Source organism: Capra hircus, chromosome 13 (assembly GCF_001704415.2).
Source record: "Capra hircus breed San Clemente chromosome 13, ASM170441v1, whole genome shotgun sequence".
Classification (NCBI taxonomy): Eukaryota; Metazoa; Chordata; class Mammalia; order Artiodactyla; family Bovidae; genus Capra; species Capra hircus.
The window spans coordinates 53,117,383-53,134,815 of NC_030820.1; the positions used below are offsets into that span (position 1 = coordinate 53,117,383).

The 17,433-nt window shown below is 61.4% G+C and overlaps 2 protein-coding genes across 10 annotated transcripts; one reads left to right on the forward strand and one right to left on the reverse strand.

Annotated features, from left to right (window-relative positions):
* Positions 908-7,076, forward strand: RGS19 (regulator of G-protein signaling 19). Of its 3 annotated transcripts, XM_018057470.1 has the most exons (7): positions 908-1,042; positions 1,485-1,622; positions 4,132-4,238; positions 4,448-4,569; positions 5,815-5,889; positions 5,968-6,208; positions 6,282-7,076. In XM_018057470.1, the coding sequence occupies exons 3-7, from the start codon at positions 4,209-4,211 to the stop codon at positions 6,471-6,473; spliced, it is 660 nt and encodes a 219-aa protein (XP_017912959.1). In that variant the 5' UTR covers positions 908-1,042; positions 1,485-1,622; positions 4,132-4,208; the 3' UTR covers positions 6,474-7,076. The 3 variants fall into 3 exon arrangements, with proteins under 3 accessions (XP_017912959.1, XP_017912960.1, XP_017912958.1); XM_018057471.1 differs by lacking the exon at positions 1,485-1,622; XM_018057469.1 differs by lacking the exon at positions 908-1,042 and having other exon boundaries at positions 1,061-1,622.
* On the reverse strand, positions 7,905-15,417 carry TCEA2 (transcription elongation factor A2). Of its 7 annotated transcripts, none has more exons than XM_018057475.1 (10): positions 15,069-15,417; positions 12,267-12,329; positions 11,852-11,957; positions 11,044-11,134; positions 9,896-10,026; positions 9,637-9,693; positions 9,142-9,296; positions 8,926-9,072; positions 8,283-8,354; positions 7,905-8,099 (listed from the first exon to the last, which is right to left on the reverse strand). In XM_018057475.1, exons 1-10 carry the CDS (start codon positions 15,306-15,308, stop codon positions 8,091-8,093), a joined length of 1,071 nt encoding a protein of 356 aa, XP_017912964.1. In that variant the 5' UTR covers positions 15,309-15,417; the 3' UTR covers positions 7,905-8,090. The 7 variants fall into 7 exon arrangements, with proteins under 7 accessions (XP_017912964.1, XP_017912963.1, XP_017912965.1 ...); XM_018057474.1 differs by having other exon boundaries at positions 9,896-10,041; positions 15,069-15,314; XM_018057476.1 differs by adding an exon at positions 14,385-14,542 and having other exon boundaries at positions 7,905-8,354; positions 9,896-10,041; positions 15,069-15,221.

The following is a 17,433-nucleotide window of genomic DNA, read 5'->3' on the forward strand; positions in this document are numbered from 1 at the left end:
CTCTCCCCTTCCCTTTATACCCCCAAGAGCGCTGAAAAACGTGAGCATATACAACTTTGTGCAACTGGAAGGCATTTTGTGAGCAGGCCCAGGGACCAAGGGACATGAGCTGTACACACTCTGAGGCCAGGGGACTCAGACACTCTGCAGACCACTTTCAGAGCAGGGTCGGGGCCGTCCAAATACGGGCCCAAAGCATGCTGGGATAAGGAATTTAACTCACATCTGTACCGAGTCATAAAATACGAGATTTGGCCAAAGAGAAGAGTCAGGCATTCCTGGCAAAGGGGAGGGTGTGGCTTTAAACTTTAGAACATTTTGGGGCAACTGGAAGGGTTGAAAGGGACTCAGCCGGCCACGCGGACAGGGACTTTGGCGACCCCGGATATAAGAACCATTGCCCACCCCTCACCCCGCCCCAGTGGCGCCGCAGCCCAGGAACCGCCTTCCTTGGGAAGGCCCTACAGCACGGTGACTGACAGCACGCCCCTGACCGCGTTTCACAGCTAAGGATACTCAGTGCCAGAGCCTAGGGACGGCCCGGGAGTGACCACGGGGTCCAGTCCTTTCCAGCCGCCTCTCCCTTCCTCAAGAGAGGCAAGCAGCCCTCGGAGTCGCCCCCTTCCACCCCCCTACCCCTGTAACGGCAACGCTGGACTGGCCCCGCCGAGAAGAGCTGGAGGCACGGCCACACCCCCAGCTGCCGCAGTACCACTTCAGCCGCTCCGGGAGCCAGAGGCCCCAGCATCAGCACCTCATCTCCACGGGCCACTCAGCGACAATGGGGACCCAGACGCCGCGCGCGAGCGGTGGGGAGGGGGCGGGTGGGGCGCGGAGCCGGCAGAGCTCGGGGCGGGGCGCGCCGGGCGGGGCGGGCCGGGCCGGGCACCTCCCCGCGCGAGGAAGTCCCGGCCCCGCGCTTTGGGGAAGTGCGGCCGAGGCGCCTGCGCACTGCAGCCTGCGCCCGCTCCCCGACGATCCGGCCGGACCTCGGAACGCGCGGGCCGGCGGCTGAGGCGCGAGCGGCTCGGGAGCGCGGCCGGTGAGTGCGCGCGCGCGGCGCCCAGGACGGCAGCCCTGCCCCTCCGGCCCGGGGCCCGTGGGCTGTGCGGAGCGGGAGCTTCGGAAACCGGCGCCCAGATCCGCGCCCTAAGGACTCCCGCCGAGGGGTCCACGTGGACCCTGGGCCGCGGCGGGACTGGATGCAGTCCCCGCGCGTGGGGGAGGGGGCGTTGCAAGCGGGTTCCCCTTTTTCTGCAGCTCAAAGCCTGGGGAAGTGATTGCTCAAAGTGGGGGGGGGGGCCGGAAGAACCCAGGTTTCCGCGTCTCCCGTCCCCCCTTCAGCCTGGTGGGGAGGGGCCGAGGCGGGACACCCGTACTGCCCCCGCCCCCACCCCGCTGGATCTGGCAGCCAGTCATCCCCGCCAGTCGGAGGGGAGGCGCTGCGCCCCCGGCCCGAGCTGATCGGGGGCTCCTGGCGCCAGCCTCGCTCCAGAACGCGCAGGAGGACCTCCTGCCGTCTGACTTGAGTCCTGCTGCTGCAGTGCACGCCCCTTCGGCAGCCAGGGTGGGGCCCAGAGCGACCTGGCCCCTCCCGCCCCCACCTCGCCTTTGGGTCGCTGGTGAGTGGGGCGCGTGGCGAGTTCCTTGAGGGTAGGGTGGGGGCGTCAGAGGCCGGAGAAAGAGGCAGACTTCCCCAGGCCAGACCCTATTAGCCGAGAGAGGGAGAGAGAGAAGTGGGTTGCCCCTGCCATTGCAGAGGTGGGCTGGGGCGAGGGTCACCAGGGCTAGGAAAATTGGCCTGCCTTGGAGCCGCTAGGCTGGGACGTCCCTACCAGCCCAGTGGTGGAGGGCCGGGGGCGAAGCAAACAGGAAAGGTGCTGAGGAGGATGAGAAGAGAATGGAGCCCCTCTGGCAACCCCCCTCACAAAGGTTATGGCATTTTTTCCTGGGATTGTCACATTTTCTTATTCTTTTTTTGGACTGGGCGGGCTCGGGGACGTTCTTTTTCCTTCTGTGGAGCAGAGCAGCAGCTGCTCCCGAGGGAACCTCTGTCCCCAGAGGCCAGACTTACTGCCCGTCCAGCTTCTCCCATCCTAGACTTAGGGGCCAAAGCCTGGATGGGGATGGGGAAGGGGAAGGAGCCCCCTTCCACATGCCCGGATGAGGGGCAGGAGCCCTGTAACCCCACCAGGAGAGAGAGCAGGTGCCCCAGAGGCATAAGTGGTCCCAGCCGGCCTGGGGATGGTGCAAGGAGCCAGGTTCAGGGGTGGGCGACAACGTCCAGGGCCTACAACCAGGGCAGAGGGGCAGCCTCTCCCCATCTCTGCCACAACTCAGCCCCCAGCACCTGGGCGCAGCACTCTCAGGCAGGTCCCCTCCTCCAGTTCAGAGCTGATTTGGAGAAGGCAGCCTAGGGAGTTTAATCTTCAGGGAGCTAGGGGGCGGTGGGGGGGGGGGGGAATTGGGGCCCTGCCCCCACTCACAGTGGGTGGAGATGCTGAGGAGGAAGAGCCGCTCTGCCTGGGGAAGTCACAGCCCAGCTGGGGTACAGCTACCAGACCTCAGAGGTTGCCACACCCCTTCCTTTCCCTAGAAACTTGACCCCTGCGGGAAGGCAAGCTGTGGGGCTGCTGTTTCCCCATCTTGTCTGTTTGCTGGAAGCTTGAAGGTCCACCTTCCCATGCTCCAGGGGAAGCCAGGCAGGCAGCCAAGGGCCAAGACCCCATGGGCCCCTCCACCTGGCCCCCAGATCCGGGTCAGGGCAGGGGCCTCTGCATGCTCAGACTCTGGAGACGGGGTGCCCTCAGCGTGCATGTCTCGGGCTGTCACCCCTGGGCACCAGCACCTGGCCAGGAGACGGGACGCCAGGGTTGCCCAGCCTGCGACCATCCTGGGGCCCGTCCTGCAACATCGTTTTCCTCTCCTGCCATCGCAGACCCCAAGAGGCCAACTGAACCAAACAGGCACTGAACGGCCAAAGCTGAGGAATGGGGGCGGGGGGGGGGAGGCAGCAACAGAGAGAATGTTCATTTAATGAGAAAATAAAGTGAAACCAAGTCGTGAGTCTCTCGCGGCGGGGTTTCAGAAGGTCCGCGCCCCAGACGCGCCAGGGGCCGCCCCTACCCCGGGGAAGGGGGCGGGATGCCTCACCTGGGCCGAGGTGGGGGTGGGGTGAGGGCAGGTGGGAAGGCGTTCAAAACTGCCTCCTGGAGCCTGATTGGCCTCCCTCGGTCCCTGCGTTCCCAACAGGGGCCGCTCATCCGGGTGGGACTGAGCACCCTCCGCACGCCCGCACTGCAGAAGGGGAAGGTTCGCCCCGATGCCGCTCCGAGCGGAAGGGACCCCGCGGCTCCTACCCGCCCGGGAGCAAGACGCGCCACCGCCCGCCTGCGGCAAGGCCTGGGGCCGCAGCGGTTTCCGCAGCCTGGGGGTGGGGAGGGGAAAGGAGGCTGGGAGACCCGGAGGTGCCAGTCGAAGGTTGGGTGCGGAGCCAGCGTCCGGGCTGAGAAGGCGGCGGTGCCTGCTGCACTGCCCGCACCTTCAGGACGCCCTGCCTCAGCCCCAAGCCCTACTCCAGTGCTCCGTGCCACAGGCCTGGTCTGCTCCCTCTGTGGAGTCCCTGGGAGTCGGGGGGGGGGGGGGCCTCCAAGGCCCCGCAGCCCTTCCGAACTCCTGGTGGGAAGCAGCCTCCCCACCTCCCACCACCCATCCCCTGGAAAACCTGGGAGGGAGGTTCTGAATGTCTACCACCACCCCGGAGAGCCTCAGACTCAGACTCTGGGGGCCTGCAGCCCCCTGGGAGGGGCCAGGAGCCGGAAACCAAGAAAGAGGAACCCCTGCTTCCGGCTTCCCAGGGAGGGAGCAGATGGGGGTGTCCCAGAACCTCCTGTGGAGAGCTTGTCTGGGGTCTCCTCCTTCCTGATCCCCATCCCCTCACATCTTCGGTGTAGACTAGAGTGGGGGTTGGGCCTGGGCAGAGTAGTCTGGAGGTGGGAGGTGGGAGGCAGAGTCGAGTCCATGGGGGTGGGAGGCCAGGGAGGCAGGTAGAGAGAGACTCAGAATGCCTGGCAGGGTGCCGGCCAGGGCGGGTGTAAGGTTCTCAGTGAGAACCCCGGCCTCTCTTCTCAGACCCCCAGGCTGTGGTGACAGAAACAGGTGTCCTGGAATAGGCACCACGGAGCCCTGGCAACCTCCTCCACCCATCCATGCCCACCCCACCTGAGGCTGAGAAGCAGGTGGGCTGCCTCCACCCTGGCCGCTGCCCCTTGGGGGGGGTGGGGGGCTAAGGGCATGACTAGGAGTTCAGAGACCCATGGACATCTGGGAGGCCACAAGGGTCATAGCCCTGGGAGGGAGCATGGCCTCCGGCGGGCAGTTGGGGCTGGAAAGCGGGTGGTAACCATGGGCTTTGCCTGGAGGCTGAGGCAGCCCTGTCTTCCCCCAGCAAACAGGGCCAGAGGAGGCGGACCAGCCCCCCTCGATGTCCAGTCATGATGCGGCCCCCTCGGCTCCCCCCAGGCGAAACCCCTGCTGCTTGTGCTGGTGCTGTTGTTGCAGCTGCTCTTGGTACGTGGGCCTGGGGATGCTTGATATGCCTGGTGGGGAGTGGACACTGAGCAGACCTAGGATCCAGGACCCTGGTCCTTAGCCCTTAGGAGGCTTTTGAGGCATCACCTCCAAGTAGGGTACCCCTGCCACCCACAGTACTTATCCAGGGGCTTGGTGACTAGTGGTCAGTGCAGGTGGTATCCACATACAGGCACCTGGCGTGCCAGCATGTGTGTGTGTGTATCTACTGTAAGCTAGCTGTGTATGTGTGTCTACTTAAACTAGGGGTGTGTGTGTGTCTACTGCAACATGCAGGCACCTAGCGTGCACGTGTGTGTGCATCTCTGCTGTAAGCTAGGGCGGTGTGTATGTCTGTCTTGTCTCTGTAAGCTCGCCCAGACTGGCCCTGGGAACTAAAACAGAACAAGACAAAAGCAGGTCCTACAGACAGCATCAGGTGGAGGGGCTTTGAGCAGAGACCTGGCCCTGGGACAGTTGGTGGGTGGGGGAAGGCACTGGGCCTCAGGGGGTGAACTAGTTTCTAGGCACATAGGGAACCTGTTGGCGGTTTTGTACATTGCAGAGGCATATGGCCCTTTGCAGGTTCTCAGTCCTTGGCTGTTGAGTAGACAGCGCTGAGGGGACCCAAGTGGGGATCAGCTGACCAGTGAACAACTGAGACCTGAGCCCAGGCCTGAAACAGAGAAACTGCCTGGGGTTAGGGATGGGAGGCCATGAACTGTTAGGACCCGCTTAGCCTTTGCCTGTAGGGACCAGGAGAGGAGTTTGGCATCTGAAAGGTGGGGTAAGGAGGGAACTGAGTTCTGCCCAAACCCTGAGTCTCAGATGTCCTTAACCGTGTCAGTGACCCTGGTGAGAGGTCTGGCTGGAGGTGTGGACTTGGAAGCCATCGCCGATGCTGCGCCCAGAGCTAAGGAGGGAAGCAGATCCCCTGGGGAGAGTCAGGGGTCAGACACACAGGCTGGGCCTTCACCACATCAGTGGGGTCTGTAGGAAAAAGCAGTGAGGGTCTAGGTCAGGCCAGGGAGGGAGGGAGGCAGACACCTGGGGCCTGTGAAGCCCTGAAGGCAAGAAGATGTCCCAGGGCAGGACCAAAGGCTGGGAAAGCAGACCCACCTGCGACGGGTTCATCCGTGTGTTGAGAACCTCGAGGCCTCCTGCCCGTTCTAACACCTGTGTGCGGAGTGTCCTGCATGCATACGTGTGCCTGGAGGGCAGTGCCACCTTCCCCTCTGCCCGCAGGAACGAAGAACGTCGGCGGGCCTGGCGAGCCTCCCGGGAGAGCAGGCTACAGCCCCTCCCCAGTTGTGAAGTCTGGTGAGTCTGGCCCGGGGGTTCTGCGCGGGTGGGGGCGGAGCCTGACGCAGCCGGCTGATGCCCAAATGCCCCCCGCAGCGCCACGCCAACGCCGACCCCGGAAGAGGTGCGGAGCTGGGCGCAGTCCTTCGACAAGCTGATGCACAGCCCAGCGGGTCGCAGTGTATTCCGGGAGTTCCTGCGCACGGAGTACAGCGAGGAGAACATGCTCTTCTGGCTAGCCTGCGAGGAACTCAAGGCCGAGGCCAACCAGCATGTGGTGGACGAGAAGGCCCGGCTCATCTACGAGGACTACGTGTCCATCCTGTCCCCCAAGGAGGTGTGCCGCGCCGGGCCCAGGGTGGGAGGGTGGGGGCGCTTCCACGGCCCTGACCGTGGCCCCTGTCCCGCAGGTGAGCCTGGACTCCCGGGTGCGGGAGGGCATCAACAAGAAGATGCAGGAGCCGTCGGCGCACACGTTCGATGACGCACAGCTGCAGATTTACACGCTGATGCACCGAGACTCCTACCCCCGCTTCCTCAGCTCCCCCGCCTACCGCACCCTGCTGCTCCAGGGGGCCTCCCAGTCCTCCAGTGAGGCCTAGGCTGCCCACGTGGCCGCCCAGATGTGGGACGCCTCCCGCGGCAGAGACTCCTTTCACGAGAGAGCTTCAGCAGGTGTCAGGCACACCCACCGGGCCCAGCACCCAGGGGTGGTCCCAGGCAAGAGTGGCAGGTGCAGCGCCAGAGGCCCCTTCCCCACCCGGGGGACGCAGTGTTCCAGGGTCCTGCTGAGAGGCAGGCGTGAGTGCCTCTGGGCCCAGGCGGCCTTTCTTGAATCAACCACCCCCCGCCTCTGGCCACGGAGCCCTCCTGCTCGGGTTTGCACGTGGGGAAAGGAGGTACCCTCCCTGGAAGCATCCTGGAGCCACAAACCTCACAGGGTCCCTGGGAAACCCTTTCGTGGAGAGCAGACCTTCTGTTTAGTTCTGTGACACAAGGAGACCTCTGCCTGGTGCCGTATGCACCCCAGGATTAGACTGAGGACCTCAGAACTAGGCTCAAGGCAGCAGGACCTGATTTCTCTTTTATATGATCATTGAGTTTAAACCAGGAAATATGGCACTGTGTGTCTTATCAGAAAAAGAAAATGTTTTCATATTTAACTCTGCTCCTCTTACTCCCAAAATAGAATCTTATTGAAGATATTTTTAAAGGAAAAGTCTTTCCTCTCTGAGAGGATGAGGAGTTGTCTGGGACCCCCAGCAGGGGAGCAGCCCTGCCCAGTGCAGGGACCAGGTGCTCAGCCCTCCCCATTTGAGGGCCTGTGATCAGGCAAGTGCAGCCCCCAAGGCACCTTGCCATCAAAGCTGGCAACACAAGAGGTACTGGCCAGGTCCTCGGCAGGCAGGGTCCCTGGCAGGTATCAAAGATTGTCTCCAGAGGCTGGGCCAGCTGGGGCAGGACACTGACGAGGTGACCTCTCTGAGAACCTGGGTGCCATGCAGTGGCACCTATACTGTGTCAGAGGCCTCACAAGGCACAGGCTTGCCACTCTGATCCCTGAATTTCCAGTTGGTAAAGCAATTCAGAGCTGCACCGGGACCCAGGACCGTCATCAGGGGTCCACCCCCATCCACACTGCCTCCACAAGCAGTGGGGCAGGGGCATCCTGAAGGGTTGCAGGCAAACACAGCTGTGGGCCCAGATTTCACCTCCCTGCATGATCCCTGGACCCTGAGCTGCAGTACCTGGAGAGATCCTGAGACCCTGGGTCCTCTGTGCACCCAACACCCCTCCCACCATTCATGCTATGCATGCCCAACCCTGCCCTGCCATGGGCACACACTGGCTCTTCCCTCCAGGGCTATCCCACAGGGCCAAGCCTGTGTCACCCAGCCCCAGGGAAATGGGCTGTTCCCACAGCAGCAGGGGGTGGGGGGTTGGGGTGACAGACCAGAATTGAGGGGATGGGGACCCAGCTTGAAGCCCAAGCTTGTGCGTGGCCCACCAGGACCAATGGCTAGGGACAAAACGGTGGCAAAAAAACATTTAATGATTTGAGGGGAAAGGTGCACTGCAGGTAGGACGGGGCAGGGTGTGCTGCCTTCTGAGGGCAGGTTTCCAAGAAGCTGTGTCTGTATCTGTCAGCAGAGGATGGGGAAAGGGCACTGGCCAGCACTGGCCATGGCCCAAGGCTGCAGGCACACGTGCACAAGGGCTCAGCAGAACTGCAAGAAACAGACAAGAGGCAGCAGCCATGTGGCCTGCAGGACCCCAGAGGGCAGGAGGCAGGGCTGGGTCTCCATCCACCACCTTCACAGCACCCAAGAGACTGGCTGGCATGGCCATCCCCAAATTCACACTTCAGACAACCACCTCCAAAGAACAGGACAGCCTGGGCTCACCCCTACCTTCCAGCGGTTCCCACACTCATTGCAGACAACGAAGGTGGTCATGGGCTCATCAGAGCTGCGGGTCTGCACCTGTGGGGAGGGCTGTGATGGTGGGGTACCCAGCCCCAGGACCTCAGTTACTGGCAGCTGGAGGGCCCTGGGAGCAGGACTTCCCTGGAGTCACAACCTGGGGACCACCCCCTACATCCTCAGGCAGCACTAGCCTCATGACACCTTGGCCCTCTTGGATGACCTGGGCTGAGCCTACCCAGTGACCCCAACCTGGGGGCCACCCCAACTGCTTTCTGCTTACAGGGCCCCCTGACATCCCTTGGGGCCCCATCAGTGTCTACCTCCATGACTCAGTGTATTCCCACTGCCACTACTGGGCACCCATCCTCCTGCCAGCAGCAACACAGTTAGGCCAGGCCCCCCCAACTTTAGTGACCCAGAGCACGCTATACCCACCACTGAAGGCTGCTTACTGGGGACCTCGGCAAGGAGGAGGCCCCAAGGGTGAAGGCAGCTTCCAGCCCTGTGGGAGGCTAAAGTCAGGCCTGAATCTCGGCATCTCACACAGCACAGCCCACGTGCGTCCATGCAAGTGGGACCCAGCTGTCAGCAAGGGCAGGGCGGGGCCCCAGAGGCAACCAGCGCTTACCTGCGTGTAGGTGCAGTTCTTCTTTCTGCACTTGCCACAGGTAAACAGGTCCGTCTGTGTGCCACCTGTGCGCGCCATCTGGTGCTCGCGGATGGCCTCCTTGGTCATGGCCTTGCGGATCTCCTTCAGCTCATCGCTAGCCATCTCCTAGGGCGAGGGGCACATGCTTAGCCTGCGGCCCCCAGGGGCAGCCCCCTGCACCCCTGGTAGGCTCACCTCTGAGGTCATGACAGCAATCTGCTGGGGCGTGATGGCGCCACACAGCACGTTGCGCCGCAGGCCGGGGTTCTTGGCATCCTTTAGGTTGGAGAGGCGGCTCCGCACGCGGTTCTTGTACTTCATGTCTGTGTTTCCCACGTCCCGGAAGATACGTGCGGGTGTTTAAGGACCTGTCCCAACGCCAACACCCTGCCCCCCAACCCGTCCCTGGGCTATTGAGGGCCTCTCTGTGGGGACCGTGTCGGAAAAGCCAGCAACACGGGGTCCGGACACTGACACATTCCTGGCTGAGGCCCAGCTGCAGGCGCAGGCTCTGGGACCCAAGTCCACTGCAGGCTCAGTCAGACTCCATAGGGTCTAGGAGGGCCCCCGACTGCCCAACTCCCTGTCGAGGGGACCAAGCAGTGGCCGCCAAGGGAACTGGGCCTGGTTAACCCTGCAACCCCCAGAAACTTCAGCCTACCCAGCGCGCAGCCCCCATACAAAGGATATATTCTTCGATCTGGCCTGCCAGGCACTCGCAGTCTGCACCAATGGCCACGTGGTCATCTGTAAGAAAGAGCCCTGACCAACTGCCTACCAGATCTAACCCCCCCGCCTCAACCTGTGTGGCATCCCCGCCCCCAAGGGCAGCAGCAACCAGCTGGATTCAGGCCTCTGCAGGCAGGCAGGGCCCAGGCCTGGGAATGGAGTGTGGTGTCAGGAGCCAGGACCCTGAGGTGTGCTGGGTGGCCCCAACCGAAGCACTCACGGTCTGTCTGCAGAGCAGCGGTCAGCATCTCACGACACTTGGTTCGCACAGCATCACAGGTGACTGGCACCGGGGGAAACGTGGTGATCCTTGGTGTTGAGGGCATCCTGGGCAGCTCTGGCCTCTTGCGGCTGGAGAGAGGCCCACTCGGGCCACATGCACCCCCATGAGATGCGGTCCCCAGAAAAGCCAACGTCACAGCCACGATGCCCCCAGACCTCGTCTGCTCCACTCTGAAAGCAGCCCACAACCCTGCCCCTGTGCAGTCAGCTCCAGCGTGTCCATGCAGTCCAGCCAGAGGCAGTGAGGCTCACTGGGTGGGGAACAATCCCAGATGGGGTCTCTGCCTCAGGGAGGCCTGGAACATGGGGCCACAGTGCCTGATGCAGACTGCCAGGTTGGGGCTAGGGGTCATCCAAAACCTGGTACCACTACTCAGGCAGCCCCACTCCTCACAGGTCTGGGCACCCCCTGTGTCCAGCCAGCCCTCCTCTCACACCCCTGGATCTCGTGACCCCATGATCTCCATGGAAGTCAGTGAAAACAGGCAGCTTCCTGGAGGAAAAACAACATGTGCAGGTGGGCGGATGAGCCCACGACTCTACAAGGCCATGCCACGGATTCAGGGTCAGCTTTTCCTGGCCCTTGGCCACTGCTGCCCAGTGAGGTCAAGAGCACAGCTGCCTCTCAGCCACAGCCATCACCAGGGTGGCAGAAAGGCCTCATGGCTCCAGAATCTGCACCACACCACAGGCTGGGGCATCCCCAGGGAAGGGACCGACATCAACAGACACCAGGCCAAGGGGGATATCCAGAGCTGGCCAGTGAGAACCACCCCTGGAGCTGGGGATGAGAGCAGCAGGCTCCCCCAGGCCTGCTCAGGGTATGTGTCAGCCGTGTGCAGCCAGGCAGACTCAGCCTCCCGTTAGATGCTCGGGGCTGAAAAGACCCAGAGGAATCTCTAGGGGGTCAGTGTGTAGCAAGAGGCTAACCCCAGGGAGAGTCCCTTCCAAGGAGCGGGAAGGACCAATGTGTTTTGGGGACCTCAGTCCCCCCCCCCCCGCCCTAGGGCTCCCAGAACTCAGCACCTTGGTCTGCCAAGAAAGCAGGGACATGGAGGGGAGGCATGTGCCTTCTGGATGTGCTACCTGGGGTCCTGGGCCTCGGAGGCCTCCTTGGAGGATGACGTGGGCAGAGACCCGCCCCTCCTCCGCTCCCTGGCTTTGGCGTCTGAAGCATCTACAGGTGCCAGGAAAGAAGGAAGGGCTGGCCGGGAGAAGGCAGACCAGGAGGGCAGCGCAGGGCCAGCGAGGGGGGCAGACCACCACCAAGGCACAGCCCCAGCCCTCGGACCCTGCCTCCAACCCCAGCTTCCTGCTAAAGACCAGGATCCTCTCCCCCAACCAACGAAGGTCCTGGAAAGGCCTCCTGAGTACAAAAACTCTCAGCAGAGTGATAGCCCACAGAGATGGAGCCCAGGACATGCAGCTCTCTTTCCTGAGGGTTTGGACAAAGCCCAGAAGGAGCTGGGAAGGTAGGGGCACCTTGGGGTCCAGTGGTGGCATACCAGTCGCCCCACAGCCCCACTTCCTCTGAATGGCTGCAGACCACCCCCCATCTTCCTCCTCTTAACCCCATGTCCTTCCTACCTGTTCCTCCTCCATCTCCCCTCCAAGCTCTCCTCCCTCAGGTCCGGGGCTGCCCCCTGGCTGCCCTGACACTTTTCCCCACGTGACCTCCCCCAGCTCTGTCAGGTCCCCCTCCAGGGCTCAGAGCAGCCCCCCTCCAGCTCTCCCCTCCCTCCTCATGGGCCCCTCTCCTCCTGGTGTTTCCTAGACTGGGCACTCCCTGCTCCAGGACAGCATAGCCAGCACCCTACCCAGTGCTGCCCAGCGAGGGGCCAGAGTCTTGGGTGCCCCTTGCCCCCGAACTCAGCCCAGGCTGCTTGACCCATACCCAGGAGCTTCTTCCAGGACTTGATGAGAGACTTGGCTAGTGTGACGACCTCCTCGTCCGAGCTCTGCTTCCGCAGGGCATTGACGGACATGCCAACACGGGTGGACTGCAAGGCAAGCGGCCAGGCTGGGGGCAGCGGGCAAACCCTCCCCACAGACCCATGGTGACTCCCACAGGACAAGGCTGGGGATCAGTGAGGGGAGGGGGCACCCTTCCTGAGAGTGACCGTTCCATCTGCACGAGCCTCAGTGAGAAACACCGTCGGTTTCTCTTGAATGCCCATTCCTATCTCATGGAGCAACAGAGAAAGGCAGGGACCGTTTCCTCAGGGGCAGGGATTCATGCCAACCGAAAGCAGGGCAGGGGCAGGAAGCCCCACCAGGTGCTGGGAGCTGGGGGGCTCATGGGGCCCTACCTGCAGCAGATGCAGTGTGACAGGCATGGCCTTCAGCTCCCGCAGCAGGTCCATGGCTCCCTCCTGGAAGAAGGGAGGGCCCACGTAAATGACTCTCAGCTCTTGGTGGGCGAGCCCACCTCATCCTACACACAAAGGTTGGGGGAACAAACACAGGCAGTGACAATTTGGAGACCCACCTGGGTCAGATGCCCCGGGAACGCCAACCCACCACCACAGGGCCAACAGGGGAAAGAGCCACAGCCCTCCCTGGCAGGGGTGCCATACCAGGAAGAAACACAGCCCTGAGAAGTGCCCACTCCTGCCTGGTCCCATGTCCTCTGCCCACGGAACTCTGGCAGCCTCTCCTCAGCACCCCTTGCTGAGGCCAAGACCTCAGGGGCCTCTGCTCTCCTCACATGAACCCCCACACCCTACTCACTCCCTCCAGCTGTGTCACCAGCTGTGTCACCTCGCCTGGCCCAACAGAGCCCTGTCTCCCTTCTCTGACCAGCACTCTCGCCCACATCTGCTTCCTCCGGGGCACACACACACAAGCCACATGACGCCACGGCAGACAGCTCCCTGGGGCCCTTCAGGACCGCTGGCCCTGCTGCTCCCACCACCAGCAACACACCTGCCCCCATCTCCTCCTAGAGCTCTGCTGAAACCACAGCTCTGTAGTCAGGGGGAGGCCTTGCACCACCCCACCCGCGCCGCGCTTTGCCTTCCTCCACAGAAGCCTCGGGGAACCCACCAGTGAGGTTTCACGTGTGTGTGTCTGAGGACATGGGGGAGGCAGCCACCCAAGGCAGCCTAGCTGTGGGAGGGGCACAACCTGCCCCTCCCCAGTCTGGATGGCACCTCTGCTCAGGCTGCAGCCTACCCCTCATCACCCCTGGTAAGTCCTGCCCCTCGGGCTGCAGAGTCCAGCCCCGTGGTAAGCTCCTCACAGGGGACAAATGGTCACCAGAGACAAGGCCACAGCGCAACTCAGCAATCATCTTCCCCAGAATGGTGCCCCAGGCTGCAGGATACCAGCTTTCTGATGCCTCCGGACCAGGGAGGCATAAAACAGGATTCCCAGTCGTGGCCCCCTACTCCCCAAGGGGCCTTGAAGGCACTGGGACCCACCAGAATTCTCTGTTGGCTCCCACTCACCGGTCCATGGTGCCTCAAACCTCCTCACACCCTTCCCAGTCCATACCTGTCCCCCCTCCTCATTTTCCCCTGGGCTTCCATCCATGTGGTGCTCCACCTAGGTGTCCCCTCCCCTAGCCCTGCCTGGCCCCACCCAGTCCTCCGTGGGTCCCATGACCCATCTCTGCCCTGACCTGGAGGGCGTTTGTTTTGTCTCCTCTGGGGAAAGCAACTTTTTTCTCTTGGCATCTCTGGAAACAGCCATAGACATTCCCACACCCCTGCTCTGGGCTGCCCACTGCCTCCCAGGGGTGTGGACATTGTGCAGGGTTTGGGGACGAGGCAGTGCTGTTGCTTGATAGATGAATGATAGCATGGGAATCAGCCCCCTTCACCGCCTGGGTGGAGAACCCTGTCCAAAGACCGACTCAACCATACTCAGCCCAAAAGCCAGCCCCAAACCACCAGCCCTGAGGTGGTTGGGCAGGCATCTTAAGCCCCAAGCTGAACCTCCCCCGCAACTGCCACCACCACTCACCCACCCCAGGAGCTGAGTCTGGGGAGAGAGCAGGTTTTGTTTATTGAGCCTCTCTAGGAGCAGCAGGACCCCCCACCCCCACCCCTAGAGGCAGGTACCACCCAGCAAAGATGCTTCCTATGAGGGTACGCAGGTCACCTAGGCCCAAAACTGAGAGGGGCCTGGAACTGGAGGCCCATCTGCTAGGCCCTCTGAGCCCCAGCTCAGTTTTTCCCAAAGGTTCACTGGCCTAGGGACAACGGAGGACCAGCCCCACAGCGAGCATGGCTGGCTGGAGTCCGCGGCCCTGGGATTCCCAGGGCAGGCTCAGGGCCTCCTAGGGCTCTTACCCAAGGTGCCTACGCATTTACCCACTCCCCAGGAGCTTCTGGCTGAGCCATGGCTATGGAAGGGAAAGAATTTATTAGGGCAACCTGGTTCTTGGGCGACTGAATAGACAAGGAAAAAAAAGGCCTTCCCACCCAAGCAAGCCCTCTGGCCGGCTGGCTGGAGAAATGAGACGTCGGGGCCGCCGCAGCCCCAGACCAGGCAGAGGTAGGGGAGGCGCCACAGCTCCAGGGAACAAGGGGTCCAATCTCACACTCCAAACTCTTGAAGGCGGAGAAAGGATGTGGGAGACCTAAGGTGGGACAGAGGGCTCTGAGTCGGGGTGGGCCTTGGCAGAGAGTTCTGGGGGACTCCGAGGATGCCTAGGATGGGGAGGAGGAAGGCCAAGGCGGCGGGCGGCCAGTCAGGGCTGTACAGGCCCGGACTTCAGCGAGGCCTGGAGGGGCGGGGCCGAGGAGGGTCTCCGCCTGGCCGGCCTCCCGAGGGGGTCTGGAGTGAGGGGTGGAAACGGGCAAATCCCAGGCCCGCGGGGTCTCAGCCTGACAGTTGGGGTCTGAGTCCAAAGCGGGTGGTTCCCGGGACAAGGTCCAGGTCGGATCGCGGCCTCTGCCGTGGGTGCGAGGTGAAGGGTTAGGGCTGGCCCAGGATGGGGGTCTCGGCCTCTGGCGGGGGTCTCCCCGCGTCCTGAGAGTCTCTGCCAGGGCGGAGCCTCGTCCTGCCCTTCGAATGGTCACCGCGACCCTGACGGGGGCTCGGCAGGCTCGGCGGGGGCTCGGCGGGGCGGGGGTCCCGGGGTCCTGACGGCCCGCGCCCCTCACCGCGCTCTTCTTGGTCACCATCTTGTCCAGCCTCCGGGCGATCCGCGCTATCTCCTCCTCCTTGCCCATCATCGCCTTGGGGGCAGGGCCCCCAGTGCCCGCCGTGCCAGCCTCAGCCTCCCGGCCCGGACCCCGGCCCCGGCCGCCGCAGCCTCCCGCACCCTCCGCAGTAGACGCAGCCCCGCCACGGGCGGGAGACCCTCCGTTCAAACCCCCGGCCCCCGCGACGCCGCGCTGCATCTTGGGACATGTAGTTCTCGCTCCCGCCCACCCTGCGCGAGCCCTCCCCGCTCCCGACCACAACTCCCAGGAGCCAGGTAGGCGCTCAAGGCATCCTGGGAAGTGTAGTTCTGACGCGGGCCGCCGCCCAAGGCCTGAACGCGCGCGGGCCGGTTAGTCGGCGGAGGGCGCTGCGGCAGCGCGGAACCCGGCCGTGCGTAGGGGCCGCAGCGCCGAACGCTGCACTTTCCTCCGGACACCGCGCGGGGGCGACCCGGGTCCGACGGCAAGAGGCCGCTAAGGCACGCTAGGGTCGGTCCCCTCTCCCCACCCCTTGAGCCCTCCTTCGCCACCTTCTTCAGTCCAGAGGGCGGCTGCCCGATCCCAGTCCTGCGCCGAGCCCCTGAGCGCTCTGGCTGGAATTGTGGTCTCGGGGACCCTGGAGGCCTCAGTCACTCAGTCACTTCAGTCGCTCAGTCCTGTCCGACTCTTTGCGACCCCATGGACTGCAGCACGGCAGGCCTCCCTGTCCATCACCAACTCCCGGAGTTTACTCAAACTCATGTCCATTGAGTCGCTGATGCCATTCAACCATCTCTTCCGCTGTCGTCCCCTTCTCCCACTCTGCCTTTCCCTTCTCCCACCCTATCTTTCCCAGCATCAGGGTCTTTTCAGATGAGGCAGTTCTTTGCATCAGGTGGCCAAAGTATTGGAGCTTCAGCTTTAGCATCAGTCCTTCCAATGAATATTCAGGACTGATTTCCTTTAGGATTGACTAGTTTGATCTCCTTGCAGTCAAGGGACTCTCAAGAGTCTTCTCCAGCATCACAGTTCAAAAGCATCAATTCTTCAGTGCTCAGCTTTCTTTAAAGTCCAACTCTCACATCCATACATCACGACTGGAAAAACCATAGATTTGACTAGACAGACCTTTGTTGGCAAAGTAATGTCTCTGCTTTTTAATATGTTGTCTAGGTTGGTCCTAACTTTTCTTTCAAGGAGCAAGCATCTTTTAATTTCATGGCTACAGTCACCATCTGCAATGATTTTGGAGCCCAAAAAAACTAAAGTCTCTCACTGTTTCCACTGTTTCCACACTTTCCCCATCTATTTGCCATGAAGGGATGGAACCAGATGCCATGATCTTAAGTTTTCTGAATGTTGAGTTTTAAGCCAATTTTTTCACACTCCTCTTTCACTTTCATCAAGAGGCTCTTTAGTTCTTCACTTTCTGCCATAAGGGTGGTGTCATCTGCATATCTGAGGTTATTGATATTTCTCCCAGCAATCTTCATTCCAGCTTGTGCTTCATCCAGCCCAGCATTTCTCATGATGCACTCTGCCTATAAGTTAAATAAGCAGGGTGACAATATACAGCCTTGATGTACTCCTTTCCCTATTTGGAACCAGTCTATTGTTCAATGTCCAGTTCTAACTGTTGCTTCCTGACCTGCATACAGATTTCTCAAGAGGCAGGTCAGGTGGTCTGGTATTCCCATCTCTTTCAGAATTTTCCACAGTTTGTTGTGATCCACATGGTCAAAGGCTTTGGCATAATCAATAAAGCAGAAATAGATGTTTTAAGGAACTCTTGCTTTTTTGATGATCCAGCGGATGTTGGCAATTTGATCTCTGGTTCCTCTACCTTTTCTAAATCCAGCTCGAACATCTGGAAGTTCACGGTTCACGTACTGGTGAAGCCTGGCTTGGAGAATTTTGAGCATTACTTTACTAGAGTGTGAGATGAGTGCAATTGTGCAGTAGATTGAGCATTCTTAATGTTGAAGCTGAAACTCCAATACTTTGGCCACCTGATGCGAAGAACTGCCTCATCTGAAAAGACCCTGATGCTGGGAAAGATTGAGGGTGGGAGAAGGGGACGACAGAGGATGAGATGGTTGGATGGCATCAGCGACTCAATGGACATGAGTTTAGTAAACTCCGGGAGCTGGTGATGGACAGGGAGGCCTGGCATGCTACAGTTCATGGGGTTGCAAAGAGTCAGACATAACTGAGCGAATAAACTCAACTGAACTAAACTTGAGCATTCTTTGGCATTGCCTTTCTTTGGGATTGGAATGAAAACTGACTTTTTCCAGCCCTGTGGCCACTGCTGAGTTTTCCAAATTTGCTGGCATATTGAGTG

Bases quoted from the DNA above. Each gene is read 5' to 3' on its own strand.
- RGS19 (XM_018057470.1), top strand. From the start codon at position 4,209: ATGCCCACCCCACCTGAGGCTGAGAAGCAG. The intron at 4,239-4,447 runs GTGGGCTGCCTC...GTCTTCCCCCAG, and splicing joins CACCTGAGGCTGAGAAGCAG to CAAACAGGGCCAGAGGAGGC. The intron at 5,890-5,967 runs GTGAGTCTGGCC...TGCCCCCCGCAG, and splicing joins CTCCCCAGTTGTGAAGTCTG to CGCCACGCCAACGCCGACCC.
- TCEA2 (XM_018057472.1), bottom strand. From the start codon at position 15,308: ATGCAGCGCGGCGTCGCGGGGGCCGGGGGTTTGAACGGAGGGTCTCCC. The intron at 12,330-15,068 runs GTGAGGGGCGCG...CCCTTCTTCCAG, and splicing joins TGGTGACCAAGAAGAGCGCG to GAGGGAGCCATGGACCTGCT. The intron at 11,958-12,266 runs GTAGGGCCCCAT...CTTGCCTTGCAG, and splicing joins TCACACTGCATCTGCTGCAG to TCCACCCGTGTTGGCATGTC.